At 37.0% G+C, this 24,625-nt stretch overlaps 1 protein-coding gene across 6 annotated transcripts in view; it reads left to right on the top strand.

Annotated features, from left to right (window-relative positions):
* The window catches only part of COL12A1 (collagen type XII alpha 1 chain), a 121,846-nt gene that overhangs the window by 59,272 nt on the left and 37,949 nt on the right, over positions 1 to 24,625 (top strand). For all 6 annotated transcript variants that reach the window (XM_031667218.1, XM_021937469.2, XM_017958025.3 and 3 more), the window contains 20 exons: positions 827 to 969; positions 1,589 to 1,718; positions 3,664 to 3,800; positions 4,910 to 5,039; positions 8,260 to 8,399; positions 8,641 to 8,773; positions 8,881 to 8,901; positions 9,643 to 9,785; positions 12,369 to 12,498; positions 13,225 to 13,364; positions 13,797 to 13,926; positions 15,180 to 15,322; positions 16,282 to 16,411; positions 17,339 to 17,481; positions 19,140 to 19,269; positions 21,088 to 21,207; positions 22,297 to 22,443; positions 23,212 to 23,328; positions 23,489 to 23,635; positions 24,186 to 24,260. In XM_031667218.1, coding sequence (XP_031523078.1) covers positions 827 to 969; positions 1,589 to 1,718; positions 3,664 to 3,800; positions 4,910 to 5,039; positions 8,260 to 8,399; positions 8,641 to 8,773; positions 8,881 to 8,901; positions 9,643 to 9,785; positions 12,369 to 12,498; positions 13,225 to 13,364; positions 13,797 to 13,926; positions 15,180 to 15,322; positions 16,282 to 16,411; positions 17,339 to 17,481; positions 19,140 to 19,269; positions 21,088 to 21,207; positions 22,297 to 22,443; positions 23,212 to 23,328; positions 23,489 to 23,635; positions 24,186 to 24,260 — 2,529 coding nt within the window. The remainder of the gene's footprint in view (positions 1 to 826; positions 970 to 1,588; positions 1,719 to 3,663; positions 3,801 to 4,909; positions 5,040 to 8,259; positions 8,400 to 8,640; positions 8,774 to 8,880; positions 8,902 to 9,642; positions 9,786 to 12,368; positions 12,499 to 13,224; positions 13,365 to 13,796; positions 13,927 to 15,179; positions 15,323 to 16,281; positions 16,412 to 17,338; positions 17,482 to 19,139; positions 19,270 to 21,087; positions 21,208 to 22,296; positions 22,444 to 23,211; positions 23,329 to 23,488; positions 23,636 to 24,185; positions 24,261 to 24,625) is intronic.

Raw genomic sequence — 24,625 nt, 5'->3', positions numbered from 1 at the left:
GCTGCTCCTGCCATTGCGGAGCCCCACTGTGGAATAAATATTCTTTCCTTCTTCTTGCTTCTTGGTTGGGCTCTAGGGGGAAGAAGGAAAGCCATTTTTAAGAAGAAAGAGTAAGCATCACTCTCTAGAGCAAGAAATGACTTTATGTACTGCTCAAGTTTTAGATCCTTGTCTCTTCTCTTATATCCCTTTATATTAGACTATAGGAGGTGAGAAATAATGGATTTTATAACTGGCAGGATTAATATAATAATTTCTTAAAACTTTGAACTCAATCTTTGAATAAAAAATAATTGGAAGCAATATGGGTGTTATAGGGAGACTGTAAACTTTTTTCTCTGCTTCATGGGTATATCTTCAAGAAGCCTATAAATCTCTGGTGTTCCAGTTATTAATGTATAATGTTCTTATTTTACACTTATTTTTTGAAGAAATATAAAAAATAGTGTTGATTACATATATATAAAGTTCTGTGATTGAAGAATAGAAATAGTCAACTTAGTGATGTTCCAGAAAAAGAGAGTAATGTATCAGGAAGTTGGTATCCATTGTATAGACTCACTGGAATGTTATTTGAAGCCTGAACTTTAACATTTTTCCTCTATAAAATAGTGGTAACATGTAGTCTTGAATATGAAGTGCAATGAGCAATGCAAGTTGGATTTTTTTGGGGCAATGGGAAGGATTATATTAACTCTTGTTGATTTCTCACAGTAACCCACTGTCTAGTATATACAAATATCAATAATAGAGTAGGAAACAATGGTTAAAAATGAAAGTGGAATGAAAGGAACTAGACTGATGGTCTGCTTTTCTGTTTTGGAAGTGCCAGTGCCTGTAGTCAGCCTGAATATTTATGATGTTGGCCCTACCACCATGCATGTGCAGTGGCAGCCTGTGGGAGGAGCTACTGGCTACATCTTGTCATACAAACCTGTTAAGGACACAGAGCCAACAACACCCAAAGAGGTAAAAGATGTTTGTTTCTTTAACATTGGGTCTTCCCAAGACTTTATAGCTTTATAGTGCCTATTATACTGCAGTTACTTATGAACTCATTTATAACTTTACATACACAATGGAAAAATAGAAAAGTAGGTTTGTGGTCTGCAACACGTTTTAGAAAACATTGGCGTGGACTGACCACAGTGACTGATGCCTATAATCTCAGCACTTTGGGAGGCTGAAGTGGGCGGATCACCTGAGGTCAGGAATTCAAGACTAGCCTGACTAATATGGTGAAACACCATCTCTACTAAAAATACAAAAATTAGTCGGGTGTGGTGGCATGCACCTGTAGTCCCAGCTACTCAGGAGGCTGAGACAGGAGAATTGCTTGAACCTGGGAGGTGGAGGTTGCAGTGAGCTGAGAGTGAGCCATTGCACTCCAGCCTGGGTGACAGAGCGAGACTTTGAAAAAAAAGAAAAAAAGGAAAAAATCATCGTGGAAAAGGAAATGTAATCTTATAAATGAAAAATACAAGCTGTATTATAATCTAGTACAAATAGACTTCAATTGACTATCCCAAAGATAAATGGAAAAGTTTGATTTGAACATCTTATTTCTGCTCTGCATATCCATGTGCAGATGCGTTTGGGGCCAACAGTGAACGACATGCAGCTGACTGACCTTGTTCCCAACACGGAGTATGCAGTCACAGTCCAGGCTGTCCTGCACGACCTCACTAGTGAACCCGTCACTGTTCGGGAAGTCACCTGTAAGCTATTGCTAGTTTTGTTTCCCTTCTTATTGCTGTGAACCTAATGTTCATTAGAATTTATTTCATGTGATGCTAACAATAATTTGATACTTTATATATAAAGTTACAGAGTTATTACTTTTGGCAATCAAATTTGAGAATAAATATCTCAATTCTAGATTTATGGAGGCATCTCAAATTGACTCTAGGATGTGTATTTTTTTCACATTTAACATGCCTGAAATTAAGGTGTTTTACAATCAATGGTATCTTACTATTATTGCTCTTGGCTAGGTGCCAGTTAGGATGTACAATGTAAGACAATGGTGTATCTTATGAATGATGTTGTCCTAGATCCATGAAATATGACATATAGCATTGATGAGAATGGGAATGTTGAGTGAGTGTTATTTTGGAGGAAGACATCGGGTTTAATATCAAGGTGCTCCAAGTTCTTGTTGATGTAGAAACTCTATGGCACATATGAATAAGTCTGTTTCCGTTAAGTGAATTAATCTATTTACCCAATGCAAAGACATATTGATCCCCTATTATATGCCAGTCACTGGGCTGGATGTTGGGAATGCCATTATGAAATAATACAATGCAGCATAGACCATATGGACTCCTTCCTGGTTTGCATTTCTCTTGTGTGTGTTGGTCAGCCTTTTGTGTACTTCTGTCTTGTTTCACTAAGCATTTAGGTGCTTTTTTCTTGAAGAGTGATAATGATTACACTTAGGCTTCTTGCCTTACCCAGCTGGTATTTTGCTTCATGCCTGGGGAGATTGACATGCTGGGATAGATAAGTTGGCTTAAATTTAATGAGTCTTGGCCCACACTTCTGAGAAAATGAAGAGTTTTGAAGGAACTTCAAGGAGGAAAAAGGGACTAAGGAAACAGAGCATGATGGGGCAGAGAAGAGAAAGATCCTCTACAGGATGGGTCATTGTAAATTAATTGACAACAAACAAATACTTATTAATCCTCCTTTATATGTTAGATCCTGTCTGGGGCTGGTGGTTTTGTGAAAATGGGATACTGGCAGACGGAAGGAATGGGGAGTCAGCCAGGGATAGACGCATGTTCTGAAAGTGCTGAGAGAGGAGACCCAAAGTCACAGTGAGATTAAAAACAAATATGGTCACAAACTTGGGTGTGGTGCTGGATTGGAACAGTAGTGGAAGGGAGGGCAGAGAGAGATGCACAAGACAAAAACGTTGAAGAGATGGAGGCGCAGAAATGTGGAAGTGGAGCTAGAGAGTTAGGAAGACAGACGTAGAGTCAGAGTGAGAGCCAGAAAGAGTCTCTACAAGTTAAACTAGTCAAATGGGCAGCTGGAAAGAGCAAAATACATCTCATATTTCCGGAGAAAAATCTCCTCATTCCTTATTCTCCTTCCCCCTTTTTTAATGGAAAGTTATGTTAGATTTGGTAAGCATTTATCATTTGGATTTTCTTCTAACAATTTAGGTGTCTGGGTTTTCATATAAGCTTATTGGATGCTTAATGTTGGCTCATCTTCATTCTTCACTCTGTAACATTTTTTTCTGTCACATTCTTAAGGGTGCATAACTCTATTGATTTAGTTTTCTGTCTTAATTGAGTTAAATATCTGAAAAAGAAACATGAGCTGTATATTTATGATGAATTATGATTTATTATGGGATTGAGCAGCAAGAGATTGTTTAAATAGTGTGGAAGAAGAGTAATATATAATTACTCTTATAATAACCTTGTGATAACAGAAAATTAAGTATATTCTATTTTTGGAAAACCTTCTTAAGAAGAATTCAGTCTATCTGATAGAATCATGGTACTTTTATCATCATAGCTATTTGTTTCAGTTATTTTGCCAAACACCTTTAAATTTTCCCAAACAACTTCTTGAAAGCTTATGTGGATGCTTTAGAGCTTTGTGGTTGAGAAGCACATCTGGATTTAATATCTCGTGCCTCTCTAGTGCCTTTACCCAGACCTCAGGATCTGAAACTCAGAGATGTGACTCACAGCACTATGAATGTCTTTTGGGAACCTGTGCCTGGAAAAGTGCGTAAATATATTGTTCGATACAAAACACCAGAAGAGGATGTCAAAGAGGTAGGTTGAAGATGATAGTAGATATGACAATATTTGTTTTCCTAGTAGGTTTTTAAAAAGAGATTTATCAAGTATGGATGATAGCATGTTTTGAATACTTGTCACTTTGTTAGCACAGTGTTGAAAACTTGTGATATTAATAAAGCAGTTTTTGAAAATCAATAATATATTGGACTGTCTTGTCAAAACAGAAATGTTTTGCTGTGTGATATTAATCTCAAAAACATCATCCCTTGGTAGATACAAAGTTATCAAATCTAAATGGTATTTCCTCCTCATCCAGATTCCTTATATGGCTCCCTATTCTAAGAATTACTAGAAAATGTCACAATGTTTCTAAAAATAAGAGGTAGCAAGAGGATGCAGCAATGAAGAGGAGGAGTTTGTCAGATAACAGGAAGATAGGACACTAGAGAAGGGAGGAGTATACACAGAGACACAGAGAAAGGAGGAGTATATTGTTAGAGGGGTGTCCTTTTGGGAGTATTCTTTTGGGAGTTCCATGATGACTGGATTCAAAGTTACGCAAATTAGAAGGGCTTCACGAACCAGCAAAACTTGTGTGTGCTTGAGGGAGTGTTAATGTCAGAATCTCAGAGGCATTTTTGGAACATAGGAGTCATTTCTCTAAGCACTCAGTTACTGGTTCTGCTGGTCATGTGTGGATTATACAAAAGGTACTTTATACAGGTGCACACATTTATTTCATTCTGCATTTTCATTTAAAAGGGGTACAATGGCAAGTGGATCTCACAAGGTTCTGTGCATAGCAAATGAAATAATGCAGTGCATAAGAGACCACTGCTGAAACAAATAATGCAGTGATATAAAGGGAAACAGGTGGAAAAATGGTTAGGTTGTTTGAATACATAGGCAGTCATTATTTTCTAGACAATCATGTGCAGTATGGTCTAGTACATACATTTTTTTTTCCAGTTTGGAAATATTTAAACTGTGTCCAGTTTCTGGAGTCTCATGTAAATTGGAAAACACTACTCTTTTCTGATCACAGATTTTATATTCTTATGCTGACAGGTACATAAACAACAGAGAGATATCAAAAGTAAACCCTTTGTAAAAGTAGTTCCACTGCTCTGTTACTGTTATAGGTAGAGGTGGACAGATCAGAGACCAGCACTTCCCTCAAAGACCTCTTCTCACAGACCCTGTACACAGTCAGCGTTTCTGCAGTACATGATGAGGGGGAGTCTCCTCCAGTGACTGCTCAAGAAACTACCCGTGAGTTGTGCTCCTGCTCCATTGATAATGGGAAATAACACTTTACATGCATGTGTAACTCAATTTACTGGGTCATTTTGTTTCTTAATGCTACTACCTTTGCTGACATTTAATAATACTTGGATTCATAGATTGTTTTTCACTTACTTTCTTTGGAACAAGGTGTCCCATCTTCTATCTTTGCATCCATTCCTTTTATGATACTTTCCATCAGCCACTGTCATTAATTTATCTTCGAACTACAACTACTTGATGTGCACCTGTGTATGTGTGTGCATGTATGTGTAGTGGGGTGGGCAAGTTTTCTTGACATATGTTGCACATTTGCTTTGGAAAAGATGCTTTATTTATAAAATTTTTTGGAGCATCTTACTATACGTGAAGTGTTATCAAGGGTAACAAAATATAAGCGTCTTTGCCCTCACTGGTTCATGATTTAGTTGTGGAGATAAGAAAAAAATTAATCGAGAATACATGAGATCATGGAAAGAAGATCAGGTGGCACTGAGATTGTGTGCTGTCAGATTTCAGAGGAAGGGGTGACTGCACTGTGAGTGGAGTGCGGGGGGAGACAGGCAGCCTACCCAGACCCTGCTTCCTGCAGCTCCTGGAGATGTCCGTTCCTCTCCCTCTTGTGGTGTCTCCATAGTATTTAATGCAATCATTATTGCCTGTTGGTCTTTTGCTATGGATTCTACTTCCCCCTTGCTCTCTCCTAACGAAGGAAGAGACATTTTGCTCAACTTTGTATCTCCAGTGCCTGGCACATAATAACTTAATCCAGTGCTCAGCCCATTACATAATGCAAATAGCAGTAAAGAAACATTAAGGCCTAGAGCCAGCAGTGTTCCAAACAAAAATAATGGGAGCTGTATATGTAGTTTTAAATTTTCTGGTGTCCACATGAAATAAGGCAAAAATAGATGGATGAAATTAATTTTGATAATGTTTTATTTAACCCAGTAGATCCAAATATATCCATTATAATTTCATTAGCTATAATTATATGGTACAATAATTATTAATGAGGCATTTTACCTTTTTTCTGTAACAGGTCTTCAAAATCCAGTGTGTATTTTACACTTAGAGCACATCTCAATTCAGACTAGCCACATTTTAAGTGCTCAATAGCCAACTACATGTGGCTAGTGGTCTCCATAGTGGACAGCACAGGTCTAGAGAATTTAAGCAACTTGCCCAGCCACATCCTGCAATCTATTGATGGGACTGATACTATAGTCTGGAACCTTTTCCTCCTTTCCAGAAAATTCCTCATTAAAGGCTCAATAGCATGTTTTTTAGTGCCTAGCTGCCTATACCTAATTAGGGCATCTTGTCAAATGTTATAACCTGCTTTTTTTTTTTTTGAGACAGAGTCTCACTCTGTTGCCCCAGGCTGGAAGTGCAAAGTACCTCGATTTAGGCTCACTGTGAGCTCCACCTCCCAGGTTCACGACATTCTCCTGCCTCAGCCTCCCGAGTAGCTGGGACTACAGGCACCCGCCACCGCACCTGCCCGGCTAATTTTTTGTATTTTTAGTAGAGATGGGGTTTCACCGTGTTAGCCAGGATGGTCTCGATCTCCTGACCTTGTGATCTGCCTGCCTCAGCCTCCCAAAGTGCTGGGATTACAGGCTTGAGCCACTGCGCCCGACCATAACCTGCTTCTTAACTTCAGACATATCTACTTCTCCCTTTTTGACTCTGCTATTTTCTTACCATTTTAGATCTCTTAGCAATTTCATTTGTTTTCTTGGCTTAAGTTCTTACCTGGTAAGGTCATAGCTGGAGCTGAGAATTGATGCATATGCATCAGTAGACTGACAGCTTTGCATAAAAATAACATAACAGGTGTAGTGAACAGAAAAGGAAGTCAGGAAGAAAGGCTAGTGAGACAGGTAATTTAGTATAGTAGATTAATATTTTTAATATATATTTTCAAACCTTAAGATTTCCAAATAATTTTCAGATACATTTAAAGTACATTCTTAATAGCGGCTTTGTTTTGCAGTTGTGCTGGTGGAAATAGTACCACTCTCTTTATCTCAATGGGCCTTTTCATTGTAATTATTAGAATAAATTTTTAATGGCTCTAGGTTTTGTGTAATTAGCTTTGATTACCAAATAAAGAGAGAAATAAGTGACAATGAAAGCTCAGGAATGGTGGCAGACATAAAAAATGCGTGTGCTGCAAAACAGCCAGAGGACCTGGTCAATGGAGGGGCTGTGAAAGGGGATTTCAGCAGTCATTTGGGTCTCCAGGTGTTCAGTTGTCTGAACAGGGTCAGCATGTTCTGTTTCATATCATGTTTAAGGTTGGTGATCTATAGGAAGAAGCTACGTGTGTGTGTTACCTGGATCGTAACATGCTCAGAGTTCCTTTCCTGTGACAATACTCCTAGATTGGAATTCACTGTATGTGTAGCAGTATGTATGTATGTTCTAATCAATTGTCAGAGTGCAATACTTTAGTGTTGTTTACAGCTAGACAGACATTCTCATTTTTAAACTGCAGTGGTATGTGTGGTTTTTAAAAATAAAAATGTGCTGACGAGTTGATGGGTGCAGCACACCAACATGGCACAAGTATACATATGTAACAAACTTGCACATTATGCACATGTACCCTAGAACTTAAAGTATAATAATAATAAATAAATTTAAAAAAAAATAAATAAAAATAAATAAAAATGAAACTATTTCCTTTGGGTATCAGAACAACAAATTATGAACAATAAATGAATAACTATTTCCTTGAGAATCATCTTTAATGTATAATATGTTAGCATACCTAGTTTATGACATTCTTAGTTAAGAAGGACTTCTTAACCTGGAGTCTATGTATGTCTCTGGGGTTATTGATAGACTGGAGAAGGTCCATTAACTCTGATATGTAGGCCGAGTTTGTGCTTTGTGTATTGTGTATTGCTGTGTAAAAGAGTCCATGGTGTTGATTTGATTCTTAAAAAGTTGGAGAAAGGTACTAAATGGTATCTTAAAAAAATCATCATTTAAATAGAATATCCTTAATAACATATTATATCCACAGAATGCTTGCAGTTTTCAGAGCTCTAGGAATTGGTAAAATATTTGGTTCTAAGCAATGTGTTCAATCAGTTTTCAGATGTCCATTAATATAAAACAAGGAAGTTTTATTATATTAAATTGCATTTGTAGCTCACATTCAAAAACTTAGTCTGCTTGCCTTTTCTCATGATAGGACCCGTGCCGGCCCCAACAAACCTAAGGATTACTGAAGTAACATCAGAGGGTTTCAGAGGGACCTGGGATCATGGAGCTTCAGATGTGTCTCTCTACAGAATAACTTGGGCACCTTTTGGAAGCTCAGATAAGATGGAGGTAGTTAACTCTCTTTATCTTTCTCTTTGTCTTTCATGTCCCATTTAATTTGTAAGGAAGCTTACTTTAAAGAAGTATGACTTTTGTTGTCAATAAGCATTTATTGACATTTGAGCTCATGACATGCATCAGAGCAGGAGGAACATCTGGCTAAATAATGTAAACAAACTGACATTGAGTGTGTATGATGTAAGTGGAGACTTATTTTTGCGTGGATATGTTTTTGTCCTCTTTCTCCAAGACCATCTTAAATGGAGATGAAAATACTTTGATGTTTGAAAACCTGAATCCCAACACCGTCTATGAAGTTTCCATTACTGCCATCTATCCTGATGAGTCAGAAAGTGATGACCTGATTGGCAGTGAGCGCACATGTAGGTGTTTAGCTTTCAAATAGGACATTGATATTTTAAAGTTAATTTTTAAAAAATAGGGCTACAGCTATATTAGTAATGTGTCCCCAAATTCTGTTTTCTTTTAGTGCCTATCTTAACAACACAAGGTAAGAATTTAATTTGCTGAATTGTTTGAATGAACAAATAATGAATGAATGAATGTATGAATGAAAAGTACCATAAAATACATTATAAATAGGTTATCTGCTTTTAAATCCTAAGATGTTCATTGAGAACTCTTTTAAGTAGGCTTTTCTTGAAAAACTTTGCTTTGCTACTACTTGTTTTGGAGTGTATTGATCAGCTTGGGGTGCCATCACAAAAGATTAGACTGGATGGCATAAATAACAGAAATTTATATTCTCACAATTCTGGAGGCTGAGAAGTCCAAGACCAAGGTGCTATTCAATTCGTTTCTGGATGATGGCTTTCCTCCCGGCTTATAGCTAGCCAGCCCTTTCTCAGTCTCTCTCACTTTCTCACTCTCTCACATGGTGGAGAGAGAGAGAATAAGCTCTCTCATGTCTCTTCTTACACAGACTAATTCCATTATGGCAGCCCCACCCTCATGACCTAATCTAACCCTAATTATCACCCAAGGGCCCCATCTTTAAATACCATCATATTGGAAGTTGGAACTTCTACATGTCATGTTTGTGGGGACAGAAACAAAATGAAAGTCCATACTAAGGAGTCATTTAAGAATCAATAACCATTTTTATTAGGGGGTCAAATTTAATTATAAACCCAGAGGCATAGAATTCTCTGGTTGCCTTGGGAGCTGTATATATTTTAGGGGGAGGCATTGTTCTGTCTGCTTACTTTGTTTTTCAACAACCTTCTTTCAGCTCCCAAAAGTGGCCCACGAAACCTTCAAGTGTACAATGCTACATCTAACAGCTTGACTGTTAAGTGGGATCCTGCTAGTGGTCGTGTGCAGAAATATAGGATCACTTATCAGCCTTCCACAGGGGAAGGCAATGAGCAAACGGTAATTTTTACATAAAAATTATAACTTGGATAAATTCTACCCATTTCTTTTCAAACTCTTTTTCCCCCTCAGTGTTTAGTTAGTCATACTTACTTTTTAAGGGATATTAAGATTTATTGCATTGGATGGATCATCTGACTCTTTAGCTGGCACTCCACGTGGAGTGCCATCATGGAGACTCAATGGATGTTCTCATGAGAGATGATAGTTGCTCTTCTTCATAGCCCCAAAGCAAGAGGCATGTGCCTCAATGCATCCATAGTTCCTTTAAAAACTATTAGTGCTAGATTATCCATGAAGATATCCAGATAGTTTTTGTATCTGTGTCGACCTTCCATTCCTCTCTCTAACTTAATCAAGTGCTGAAAGTTTGCTAAACTTACCTATAATGTTTAGTTTCTATTTATCTGATTTTTTCCCTGTTTTTTTTTTTGCATGTCATAGACTATCTTCTAGATCTGGTGTTTCTAGGTATGGAAGCCTGTTAACCTAATTTACACTGTTTTTCATTTTTCTGTTATCCAAATGGAGGTCCCCAAGAAAGATGATAGGACTGTAAACTCAGTCTTCATCCTCTTTCTCTTCCGAGTCTTTCATTATTTAATAGAACCTTTTTCCATTTTACCTCCCTTACTTTAGTTCTGTGGTTTGGTGCTTTCTACAACTTTGCCTTTTGTAAACTATGTAATTAGAACTGCATGTATTATCCTAGGTCAGGAAGCCCCATGATTTTTACATAGGTATGATTATGTTTTCTGATTTATTTCAAAATAAATCTCCAGTTTTGATGAGGTACAGAGTTTTATTGACTTTTTTGGCTATAATATTTTTATATATAGCCTTAGAGACGCATGTGTTATTAACCTTTAATCATCTGACTTGCCAAGCTCAAGCAAATGGGTCATATCTCTTATCAGTTTAGAGGTATTAGCCAAGGTAGAGGTTGGCATTAATCTAAGGTTTGTGGTTAAAGATCTCTGATAGTACCCAGTTAGTAAGCTTAGCCGAATCAGAAACCTTCCCATCTCTAGTGTGACTTTGAGTTGGTCTTTTGAGGCTTTTATAGCTCCAGTCTTAGGTAGTATGATGCATTTGGACTGAGTATTTGTTTGTTTTAGGTAAATAGATTATCATTAATAAACTTAATATCAACTGTAATCAATAGATTTTTATATGAAAATAAGATAAGACAAATTAGATGGACTGATATATTAATTTCAGAAACGGAACTTCTTTTTTTTCTATGGCATGCCAGATTTTGGTAAAACTACAAGTCAGGAGAAGTTTGTTCTTAGCATTTCCTATCTTGGGAACATTGATGTTCCAGCTGCTTCTCCTGAGTCTCTTTTACTGTCTTCCAGCTGTTTGTTATCATAAAGAGTCTCATAAACTTATCCTCTCGAAAGTATGAAGCCCTTAAGCTTTGTTAGTCTTTGGGGTACTTGGATTTTAATGCTAGTCCATGAAATCATGACAATGATGAATAACTGATGCTAGAATTATTTTGGGGAGCTGGATGGGAGAGGTAGGTAGATGCCCCTCTGCTTACTCATAAGGGCAGTTCTCCTAAGTAGGCTTTCAGATTTGTTATGCATCAGGTTTTTATCAAAATGGCTTATAATGTTATTGATACTTTTCTCTCATAACCTCAAATATGAAATTTGTTAAAATTAGCCATGGTAGTTCAGTTTGTCCATATTGAGGATGATGACCGTGATTCACTGGGTTTTTCTCTGGAATTCAGACTACTTGAGTGGATAGGTGCTAAGTTGGAAACATCTGGTTTCTTCTAGCACATCCAGCCATCTACATGTGCACTCATTTTGGGCAGTGTGCCATTTTCATGCGATTTTAATTAGTATGACATAAACATCTGAATTCGGTAGACTGTTAATAAATTGTACAAATTTTCTTTCAACAAGATAGCTAGATGGCCTTAAGTAACGAATAAAAACTTTAAGCTTCATAATTAGAGTAAATTGAAAAGCTTCATACCACAGGGCTGGTATGATGGAGACAACTGGAAACCCCTGATCGAGTGTGGCCTGGCAAAAGGTCTGGTCATGTTGTTAACACAACTAAGGCTGTTAGAGTGACAGTGTTCTTGGGGGAAACACCAAGAGCTTTATACTGTATGCTGAATCATTTTAATGTGTTTGTAAAGCAAATAAAAACATCTGTTAAAAAAGTAAGAATAATATTAAGTGGTGTGGAGCCTCTAAAATTATGCAATTCTTTGGTATCTTAAAGTCTCTTTGTAGCTCATTTATGATTAATGCCTTTTTTTTTTTTGAAGTTCTGTGAAATGTGTTTTGGATGAAATTTTGCAGTGCTGGTGGCTAGCAAGTTGAAATATCTTTTTGGGGTCACCAGTTTAAAGCTTGGAATTCTTTTTATGATTTGAGGTGCATATTTTACATTTAAAATTATACCATAAGATGTATTTTAAACCTTTGCTGTGGTTCGTAATTCTAGAACTGGACAAGGGTCTCAAACAGCTTCCCTGTAGAAAGAGCTTTTTCTAACAGATTAGTGAGATGGAGAGAGCAAGGCTAACACTTACCAAGACCGTTTTTACTCAAGACCACAATAGGAGGACGGCAGAACAGTGTGGTCCTGCAGAAACTGAAGCCAGACACTCCTTACACTATCACCGTATCCTCTCTGTATCCTGATGGTGAAGGAGGTCGGATGACGGGAAGAGGCAAGACCAGTAAGTGAAACCTGAGTTCCTATAGCTTCTTTAATAGCTACTATTAGAATGGAATCATCTCTTTATCTGGAAACACTGGGGTGACACAAAGTTTTACTAATATTTAAAAATTCATGTACAAAGAATATTAATAGTTTATTTATTTATTTTTTTTGAGACGGAGTCTCGCTGTGTTGCCCAGGCTGGAGTGCAGTGGCATGATCTTGGCTAACTGCAACCTCCGCCTCCCGGGTTCAAGCGATTCTCCTGTCTCAGGCTCCCGAATAGCTGGGATTACAGGCGCCCACCACCACACCTGGCTAATTTTTTATATTTTTGATAGAGATGGAGTTTCACCATGTTGGTCAAGCTGGTCTCGAACTCCTGACCTCAAGTGATCTGCCTGCCCCGGCCTCCCAAAGTGCTGGGATTACAGGCATGAGCCACTGTGCCTGGCCATATTAATAGTTTTTAACATCCTTGCTTGGAATTATTTGTCTCTATTTGTGGAGAAAGATGTTACTTTCTAGGATAGAAAGGTGCTCTAAGACAAAACTGTCATGTGGATAGATGAGACATATGCATCAGACCGACACAGACACAGTAAGTGTCATTTATTCACTACTTCAACAAATGTTTGTGTGGTGCCTGCTATGTTCTAGGGTGCCTGGGAGATATCAGTGAATCTGTGTTCATGTGTGCTTGATTGTTAGCACTATACTGTGATGGGATTTCTGTGCATTTCAGAACCTCTAAACACTGTAAGGAACCTAAGAGTGTATGACCCTTCTACCAGCACCTTGAATGTCCGCTGGGACCATGCAGAGGGAAATCCTCGTCAGTACAAGCTCTTCTATGCACCAGCAGCAGATGGTCCAGAGGAACTGGTAATTATTTCTTGTAGTAAAAAATGCTAATTTGTTTAAATGGTAGCTGAGTGATTTAAAAGTGGAACTGAAGGAGTTAACCAGTTTACTTTAGAGTGAAGAATTTCATATTCATTTACTAAGACTTGATAGAGGGTAAATAGTTGATGCCTCAGAGCCTGGGTAACAGGGATTGGGACCAGGATTCTTCCCCCTGGTCAGGGGAAGAAGTAGCCATTCTGGGAAGTTCTAAATGGGGAGTATTGGGTGGTTGGAGGGGTATAGGGAAATATGTAACCTCTTGTAACAGGTCACGTGGGGGCACATTATTACATCCTAATATTACAGAACCTGCTTCTTGACTTGGTCTTGAGTTGGTATTGTATTATTTGAATTATTATTTCTTTCACAGATTTTTCAAGTCAGTGCTTTATGTTTTATTAAAATATTTAGGTTCCAATCCCCGGGAATACCAATTATGCCATTCTTAGGAATCTCCAGCCAGATACTTCGTACACTGTGACGGTAGTTCCCGTTTATACTGAAGGTGATGGGGGACGCACATCAGATACTGGAAGGACATGTAAGTAATAAGGCCAAAAAATTAATTTTTCATCATAAATGTTGCTTTTCATTATAAAGGCCATAAAGGCCCATTAAAGAGGATTAGGAAAATTTGGTGTGATAGAATTAAAAACATAAAAATTAGCCATAGTTTACCTTCCTAACACCAAATGTTAACATTTTGTGAAATAACAAATCTATAATAGCATCTTCTTTTGAAATGATAATTTTAGGATTTGTAAAAGTGCATATAATCATCAGTATACTACTTTGCTTAATCTCTTTCATTGACAAAAATTCATCGAGCTTTGCTTTATGCTTTATAAATTGTTGTGAAGGACTGTTTATAATTGGCTTTCATAGTGCAAATTGTTGACATCTGTTCGGCACATTACTTAATTTCATATGTCTTTGGTTTGTTTGTTGAAGTGCTTTTTTGATTTTAAAATCTGTATGCTTTCATTTAGAAAGCCGTTTATAGTGGTTTTACTGTGTTTTTTTTTTTTTTTTTTTTTTTTTTTTTTTTTTTTTTTTTTTTTTAGTATTGCTTAAAGGCTTTTGTGCAGATTTAGAAATACTTCTTTGGCTTTAAAAATATACTTGCTGATGGTTAAAAGGAACCAAGCATGGATGTCTTCTTTTGGTAAAAGATTAGTGGTCTAGGAAGATGATGTTATGGGTTAAATTAGAGTTTGGAATTAGTACATCAATTTAATTGGTAGGTTTTTCTAAGTTCCTATTGGGGCACTTAATTGAGAACTGGGTATATCTTATTTTTCTCTCCTTTTACCTTTTCTGTTAATCACAAAGATATTGAGTAGCAATTGTTAAATGAAGAAGTAATGAATGGTTATAACTAGCTGACCGAATCAGATGAGCTTAATGGCTGTTGTCAGATTTTACTTAGAAGGCAGACTCTTAAAAAATGTCTCTTCTTCCTCTCTCCATTACCTATATTGGAAAACTGAAACTACTTTTCCTATTTCTTTTCTCTATCCCATGACCCTTTATGGCCAATCCAGTTCCACTACTTTTATTAACTTGTTTTTAATTGAATACAATGTTGCTTCCTTATAGACAAAGGCCATGCTTGCTAACTTTAACTAAATTTGGATTGGGAGAGTTTTAATCTGCCTTTGTGTGTAGGTAATTAGAAATATAAAGAAGATAGCATTTTGTCCTGTTACAGAATGTAGGTTCTGGAAAAGTGATACAAAAACTTGAGATAAATAAACAGACGTAAGAAATAGATGTTGGCCTTCATTTCCTCAGTGATGAGAGGACTGGCAAGAAATGTCCAAGTATACAATCCTACACCTAACAGCCTCGATGTTCGCTGGGACCCTGCACCAGGACCTGTGCTGCAGTATCGCATTGTGTATTCCCCTGTGGATGGCACAAGACCCTCAGAATCTGTAAGTAATTTTGTCATGGAAACTCCATTTCCTGATGAATGTAGTCACATGTTTGTGTCATGTTTGATAACCTGGGAGAACACAAACCACAAACATGCCGGTGTATAATACTTAAATTATTGTTTTTGATGACTTGAGGTAGGTGTATTAATTATAGGATTAGTAAGAATAAAAAGAATTTTGGGAAAATGTGAATTAGTTGGATGGGTTAAAAACCCAGTAATAAATGTAAATAATTGCTAGACCTTGTCAATATGTCTTTGTTATGAAAATATTTTAAAATTTACCTTCACTAGTTCTTACAAATTGCCCAATCTATCTTTAATTCATAACATTATTCAGTTTTGTAAGTAGGCTAACAATTTAGAAATCAGAAATTGCTAATTTCAATAAGCATAGTATCAGAATACCTATGGGAAAGTAAATGTATAAACTAATTTAACTTATAAGTCTTTGCAAAAATAAACAATGTTGATGAAGATAAACAAATGATAAATAATATATGCATTTGATAAGAACATTGATTTTCATGTCCATGTATGGTAGAACATATTAAGACAACTTTACCTGTATGCATTGCAGGGAGTCTCTATTTCAACACAAAATCTCCCCCACCACAAGTAAGAGTCCCCATTCTTGTGTGTATTTAACATGCAGGATGTTTTTTGAGGAAATATCATGAGCCTTGCATGTTATATTTGAGAATCTTTATAATAAATATAAATGGAGATAACTGAAGCTACTAAGGGTCAAGGATGAGGTCACTTTTTTTGGAAAGGGAGTTTCTGAGGACAAATTTTGTTTAGTGATATCGTCTGGGTGGATCTCATGGAGAAGCACAGTTGGCTTCTGATGTGGCTGGGCTCAACATTTTATTGTAAATACTATTGTGATGACTAACTGAAGACTTGGTAAGCATTTGAGTTGTCAGGCAGAATTTGGCATTTCCTTCCCTGCAGATAGTGGTGCCAGGAAACACACGCATGGTGCATCTGGAGCGGCTGATTCCGGACACACTCTATTCCGTGAACCTTGTGGCTCTATACTCAGATGGAGAGGGAAATCCCAGCCCTGCCCAGGGCCGAACGCGTGAGGCAGAAATCCTTTCTCCATTCCATTCCCTTGCAGCTAGATAGGCAGGGCTTCTCTGATTGAGTGACAGGTGGGAGCGGGGTGGTGAGAGATGGGTGCTTTCTGCCTGGGATCCCCTACCTTCACATTCCAGGCGAAAACACTGGGTCTGTGACTGTTGTTTATGTGACGTGAACTTCATCTGTTCGTGTTCTCATTTGGGACATGAGTGAAGGAGGGGTTTTTCCCCTTTTTCTCCTCTTCTACCCTGCATCTTCCTTTTTTCCCTCTTTCTAGTCTGCAGTGAGTCTTCTTACCAAATGGGGACTTTGGAAAAGTGAGGGTTTAGTCGTTATGTTTTATCGAATAGATATGGTTATAGTGGTTAAAATAATTCTCCTTTTTCCTAGTCTACCTTTCTTTTTCTTTTTTCTTTTTTTTTTTTGATACGGAGCCTGTATCTGTCGCCCAGGCTGGAGTGCAGTGGTGCGATCTCGACTCACTGCAACCTCCGCCTCCCGGGTTCACTCCATTCTCCTGCCAAGTAGCTGGGACTACAGATGCCTGCCACAACGCCCGGCTGATTTTTTGTGTTTTTGGTAGAGACGGGGTTTCACCGGGTTAGCCAGGATGGTCTCGATCTCCTGATCTCGTGATCCACCCGCCTCGTCCTCCAAAAGTGCTGGGATTACAGGCGTGAGCCACTGCGCCTGGCCTAGTCTACCTTTCAGAGCTAGCTCTAGGTCACTGAAAGTTCAGCATGTAACCATAGCTCTGAAATACACTGTTTATGATTTCACGTTAAAACCATAAATGTGTATTTTATTATATGGGAGGAAACATCCGAGTGAATGGTGAATGAAACACATGCAAGCAACCTCCTTAATCTGGCCTAGGTAATGCTCACAGGCAGACAACAAACTCTATTGTATTTTATTTATTTAGTACCACGGAGTGGACCAAGGAACCTGAGAGTGTTTGGTGAAACAACCAATAGCCTTTCGGTAGCCTGGGATCATGCTGACGGGCCAGTTCAGCAGTACAGGATCATCTATTCTCCCACTGTTGGTGATCCAATTGATGAATATGTAAGTCTAATACTCATTTATTGGCACATTTTATCATCTTAGCTGAATGGACGGTGAAGTTAAACTTCTTTAGAGGTATGCTGTGAGTACAGTTGAGTCCTTGATAGTCACACTTTATGATTTTTCTCTGACATGACTTTGGGATCACTCAAAGGTGCTTAGTCTTTCTGGCCTCCCATACCACAGAGAAGCACTGTCTTTGGGTTCATTTTTATTCTAAAGACAGATAGGAAAACTATCTTATTGCATGATTAACTGAACATTTCTAACCACCTAATGACACCACAGGAACCAAGTTTAGTGAAATATGATACCTATCATTCTGGAATGTCTAAGTTAATATTCAAATAGTGTATTTATCCAAATCTTACCCTTTTCTCAAATCTAATTCCTCTACAAGGTCTCCCTTAAATATTTCAGTGTTAATTGATCTCTCTTTTCTTTAAGCTTAACATTTTGTGGTACACATTAGTTTTGTAATATACATACTCTCCTATTAGCTTCAAACTTTTTGAGTGTCATAGTTTGTCTTTCCAGAACCAGATTCAAGTTTCTGGCAGCTTCCTCACAGCCCTCACTATGCACATCTATTTGTTATGAGTGGAAAAATGGAAAAACTACTTTATTTGAAATTTAGTGATTAATTGCTGCGATACGCTTGCAGAATATTGCACAAGATGTTGATTGTAAATTAGGTCTGTGGCTTGCCATCTTTTTACCACATAGATTGTCTTAGATAATTTTCCTTCCCTGAGCCCCATGTGATGAAATATTTCATCTACTGGAACTTGATATAGTAACCTTTAATTCAAGTCCCTACTTTTATTAATAAGAAACACATGTAACTACCATTTATAGTTTCTGATCAAAATGTGATAAACAGTACTACTATAGTTAGTTTGCCAAAGCAGAGAAACTCATGGTTAGTGTTTGTGCAACCTTGCCATGGGCAAATAAGTAATTTCCCTTTACTTTCTGAAAACATTAAGAATACAATTTATCATTTGTAGTTATAGGACTCCAGGCCAGGATTCACTGGCATACCTTATCCATGTTGTTTGTAGAAACAAAACATAGGCTTAGAAAGATTGAGATGTCTGGTTCATTTCTTCTTTGAAGAGGTAGTTGAATGTATTCCCATCTTTTTCAGCTAACTAGTATCAGCCAAACTGATATTTTTGAGGCCAGAAACTTCGTCAATTTTTGCTCACCAGTGGATTCTCAGTAGCTAATACCTGTCCCACTGTGCCTGGCCCGCAGTGGGTACTGGGTACATATTTGTACATGAAAGCAGAACATGTGATGATGAGATCTGAAGGAAACAAACTTACTACTGAGTGCTGGAGTACTCAGTAAGGTGTTCTGAAGTGCTGTACATGGCACTGCTTTTAATACAGTTTTCTTCAGAGATGTTAAGTCACATGGCTGTTAAGTGGCTGATCTGGGGTTTGAACCCAGATCTGTCTGACTCTAAAACCACTCTCCTATGCTGCAGAGAAGAAGTGAAGATAGTTTTTCTTGTCATGAGCATTGTGCAGCAAAAATAAAATGTGAAAAAAACTACTATTACTGTTTATGGGAATACATAAAACAATATTGTCTTTTGATCTGGAAGTCTTCTAGATGGTAGTACATTTATAATTTAACTTCCTTTATAGACCACAGTCCCAGGCAGAAGAAATAATGTAATACTGCAGCCCCTGCAACCTGACACTCCATATAAAATTACTGTTATTGCTGTTTATGAAGATGGAGATGGTGGCCATCTAACAGGAAATGGAAGAACTGGTAAGTGTTTTGTACTCCCCCTTTTTGTTTCTGCTTTGAAATTGTTAAGATCTTAATGTTGCTTTTTTACCTTTTAAAACCTCAAAATTTTATCTTTACCAGTATATCTCAAATACCACACTAATATGGTATTATTTGTATTAGACATTAAATTTTGTCAAAATGATGACATGTGAAAGGAATTTGTTTTTAACTTTTTAATGGTTCACTAAGTGAAGAAAAAGAAGACCATCTGCATATTTTTATTTGCTTAAGATAGTTCTAGTTCTTCTTTGGAAAACCACTGCATATTCTCTGAATAATGTTGCAATTGGTATGGTGTCAGTTAAGGTTATAATTGTTAAGTCAATATAGTATCAGTAAGAAATATTCCATTGTGATTGAATCTTAAGTCATAAATACAGAAGTGAGATGATCAGCAATCATTTTCTGTGTACAAATTTAGCTTTTTCTAAAAAGAAAAATGTATTTTTTATTGTACTAAGCAATTTACATAGAATTATCAACATTCAGACCCATTTTTACACTATACTGGTGGTAATTTCTTAGGGTTTAAAAATTCTCTAAGGTGGTTGCTTGCTACAGTTACCTGAGGAGCTTTAAAAATACTTATGCCTGGGTTCCACTCCCAGAGATACTGATGTAACTGTGTGAGGTGTGGGCTGGACCTGCTGATGTTCTCATTAATGTGCAGCAATGGCTGAGAGTCACTAGTTTAGCACAAAGGTAGGATGAACTCCAGATCTGAGTTTTGTTACTGGTAGATACTGGCATTGCTCTTTTATACTTCATTCACCAAAAATCTACTTAAGTAACATGACTTCAGGTTTCTTTCTGCAGTCACTGCCAAAAGTCTTTTTGAGCTTAAATGATCTTGACAATATTACAGAATTTAAAGAGGTGACATTTGAAAGCTCCTAAGGGAAAAGCAGGGCTAGAGTTGACTCAGCTCAGTCTCTCAAGGTCAAGAATCTCTATTTATTGATATTGTTGTCTACAGGACTGAGTCAATGGAGACTCACATGACTCAAGATGATTTTAACAACCTCACTTTTTAAATTTTTTCAGATTTTTAGACTGTATTTTGGGACTTTCCTGGGGAAAATGGCATATTTCAGAATTTCATGCTTATCAAAATGGATTTTTAAAAACTAGATCTTGTATTTTCCAGGAAGGGCCAAAGTCATGTTTTGTTTCTCTTATGAAAAAAATGTTTTTCAAGTTGGATTCGTTATTTGCGTAATGCTGTGAATAGTAAACTCAGCAACTACTTAACATGTTACCTGAACAGTATTGATTTTATAAGTTGTGGGCTTGGAGGCAGTATCTCTGGAAGCATTCTAGGTAATGCTGGTGGAGGATAGAGAGGTATAGGGAAAAAGCATTATTAGGTAGCTGTGTGGTTTTGGGCAAATAATATCTTATATATTTGATGAAGTGGTTGGACTAGATAGTCTCTAAATTGCTTTCTGTTTCTAACAATCTGTAATCTATGACATTCTAAAAATGGTTTGAGATCTCTTTTATTTTCTATAATCCTGAGTCATAGAACGTTTCAGCTCTGGATACTGCTTCCTTCTGAGAAGGCTGTTCTGGAAATCACTAGTTCTTGAGTCTATTTCAGTTGCTGTTTAAATTTGGAAAACTATTCAGCAGTTTTTGAATACTTCAATGCCTTTTATTTGTTTTCTGGATAAAGACATTATGGAATATTATGAAATTGCTCCCACTGGGCTTTCCTACCAATACTTTTAAAGTTCTGTGCTCTCCCTGTGTGCCAATGAAAGGTCAGTAATGTGTGCCAATGTTTGTTTTCAGTGGGACTCCTTCCTCCTCAGAACATACACATCTCTGACGAATGGTATACAAGATTCAGGGTGTCCTGGGACCCTTCACCCTCTCCAGTTCTTGGATATAAAATTGTATATAAGCCAGTGGGTAAGGAAGTGCCTTTGTCATCATAGAAATGCTTTGGAGGGTTATTTGCATATCAGGGTATTTTCTCTTTCATCCCCCACTATTAGGTTCCCCTGAGAGTTCAGGTATCACACCAAGTTTCCTGTCACCAAAGGCAATGTTTTTGGCAATAACATTTTAAGCCAATTATCTTAAATACCATTGTTATTCTAGGTATAGATGAGATTCTAGTTAAATGTCATGATTAAAATGTTTGACTTGGTTCATAAAGTTGCACAAATCAAAGATGCCTGTCTTCAGACATCCTATATGATCATGAAATAATGAATATTCCATCATTATACCTCTGTATTTTCCCCACTGTACCCAGGTATTATTTTATTTTGGACATAGATTCCATGCAGTTTATTCATGACAGTCTTGCCTTCAAATCCCCTCTGAAATTTTCACCTAAATTAATATCACCTTGATTAAACTATTTGTTATTTTTGTTTTAATATTCTGTCTATATGCTTAGCGAAACTGGAAGAAAAATGCTCTTCGTACCAAATTTGTTAGGGCATCTTCTATATATCCAGGAAGAGTATGAACTAGAAAAAACATGAAGGAGAGAAGGCGAGAGAAAGGAAATAAAATTTGAATCTATGTAAGAAATAGAAAAAGTACTTCAAAAAGAAAGTGGGGTTGGTAACTAAGGACTTTAGCAGCCAAAGTATGTGGAATGAGGTCCAAGAAAGAAGTTCTTAGATCGTCTCTACAATAAATGAAAAAGTGTCAATTGAACACCTACTATATGCAAAACACTATGTTGGCAAAATAGGGCTTGAGAAAGAAGCTTGAGAATTCATTCACTAAAGAAACATTGATTATATACCTACTATATTCCAAATGCTGTGCTGTGCTTTGAAAATAGGAGGGTGAAGAAATCAGTGTCTGCTTATAGTTTCATATTTGCCATATAATGTAGCTTGTGCTCCAGTGAGTAAGTGCATGAGGACTATGGAATTAATGGTGTTCATGATTCCCTTTGACTGTAGGATCTTTAATTTTACGCAGAATTTCATACTAGTGATGGCATGTTTCTGTGTATTTTTGTGGTTGTTAATAAAGGTTCCAATGAGCCCATGGAAGCCTTTGTTGGAGAGATGACATCATATACCTTACACAATCTCAATCCCAGCACCACCTACGATGTGAATGTTTATGCTCAATATGATTCTGGACTCAGTGTCCCCTTGACAGATCAAGGCACTACATGTGAGTCATGGATATTTTCATGGTTGTAAGAAAAAGTGTAGTAGAAATTACGAGGTCAGCCTATTCTAATTTTACTGTAATTATACATGTATAATGTAATTATACATGTTTCCTCAGCATTATGTAGGCAGGCTATTTTGTGTCTGGGTAGACAAAATACCTATCCAAATACATAAATATTATAATTGAGTATATAAAAATGTATACGATGAGAAATTTGTGTATTTCACATAAAATATTATATTTTGAATTTTAAAAGATAAAAATTATAGAAATTATCATTTTATCCATGAATGACCTGTAAAATTAGATCTGTGATGCTACTTAGTTCTTCTTTACATTTGATATTAAGATATATATTACCTAAATCCATTGATTTAATTTGACTTAATTATTGAATCATGACTAGTGATTCAGTCCACAGATTTTAATGACACCATTGCTTTGATAACTATTTAACGACTTAGCAGATAGCCTTTTAGAAACTGTTTTCATTATTTTCCATGAGAAGTTTTTTAAATTCTTAGTTGTGAGAGGGACTATACGGAATTTCCTTTCCTTGAAAATCAGTGATAGAAAGGGGGGTCTATTTTGGCAGTACCACATTTTGAAATACGATTCATGTATGTTTCTTCTAAGGAAACATATTACGATTTTGAACTTTTTTTCAGCCACAGTGAAAGTTTGAAAATTGTGTTATGATTAAAAGTATATTTTTTTGCTTTAATTTACAAAGTGAATCTCTTTCTTTCTTTCTTTATTTTATAGTATATTTAAATGTAACAGATCTGAAAACTCACCAGATTGGGTGGGATACATTCTGTGTCAAATGGTCAGCTCACCGGGCAGCCACCTCCTACAGGCTAAAACTAAGCCCTGCAGATGGTATGTGTGTAAAAAAGAAAAAAATGATCTGTAGCATGTAGTGGAAACATTTTAAATTTCAGTAAAGAAGATACCGTTTTGTTTATAACAATGATATATAAAATTGTCTTGAAATATAATTGATGATGACACTGGCATTTTCCTTTGTTGTCATAATCAGGAACCAGGGGACAAGAAATTACAGTGCGTGGATCAGAAACCAGTCACTGCTTCACTGGCCTTTCACCAGACACTGATTATGGTGTCACTGTTTTTGTGCAGACACCAAATCTCGAGGGACCAGGAGTCTCTGTTAAAGAACATACCAGTAAGTTTTTGAGAAATCTGGAAAGCCTTCATAAGGCTTTAGAATAGAATGCTCTAGGTAAGGAAGACTTAAGTGAATCCTGTGCAGGTACCTCTCCCCAAGGGTAGCAATAATGATAGGATGATGGTGAGTTCCTGAATGTGGAGTCTAAAGCTGGTTCAGGACCTTTTTCTGTAGCAATTGCAAGTTGTCCCTGTTATCGAGTTGGGGCTACTTTGAGGAAGGGCTAAAGGAGGGAGAGATGGCTCTCGCTGACAGTGAGAAGGTGAATTCATATTAGTGACTTTTGCTCATTTGACCCTATCTGAAGGCCTTACATTTTCCCTTTAGATCTTTTTTTTTCTGTAGCTGTAGTGGATGTTGAATGACTACCAGTGACACCAAATTTGGATGGAATAAAATCCCTAGTATGTTAGTACTGATGACGGTGGTGTCTCATTTTGTATGACTTGATTTGGTATCCAGGATTTAAATCGCTCTTAAAATTTACTTTCTGGGATATAAAATGTGCACATGGTGTGTTTTTATAATTATTATTTTTAAATTCTAGCTGTGAAACCAACAGAAGCCCCTACAGAGCCACCCACCCCTCCTCCCCCTCCCACCATTCCACCAGCCCGGGATGGTAAGTACAGCTAAATAGGCAATACATTCAGCTGATAGGGAGCTACAGACTTCTTATTTATGCTGCATATGCATCATTTACAATTAATATAGAACATTTCTGATTTATTATTGCTGCTGAAGAGTTTTTAGACTGAAAGAGAAGATTACCAGTAATTTGTTTCTCTCCATCTCTGGGCACATTTTGATGTAAATAAAATCAGTCATAAATTATTCCGGCTCTTCAGTTAGAAGTCTGTTTCCTCAGTTTTACAGATTTAGGTCTTCCATGATGCATGGTTACATGGTGGACATTTCTTTCTGCTAACTGCTGGCATTAGTAAGCACTGTGAACCCTTTTGGCTATATTTACAACCTAAGCCTTGA

This window comes from Papio anubis, chromosome 6, assembly GCF_008728515.1.
Source record: "Papio anubis isolate 15944 chromosome 6, Panubis1.0, whole genome shotgun sequence".
Taxonomy (NCBI): domain Eukaryota; kingdom Metazoa; phylum Chordata; class Mammalia; order Primates; family Cercopithecidae; genus Papio; species Papio anubis.
Note: the sequence above shows the minus strand (reverse complement) of the source record. Positions and strands in the feature narration are given on the sequence as shown.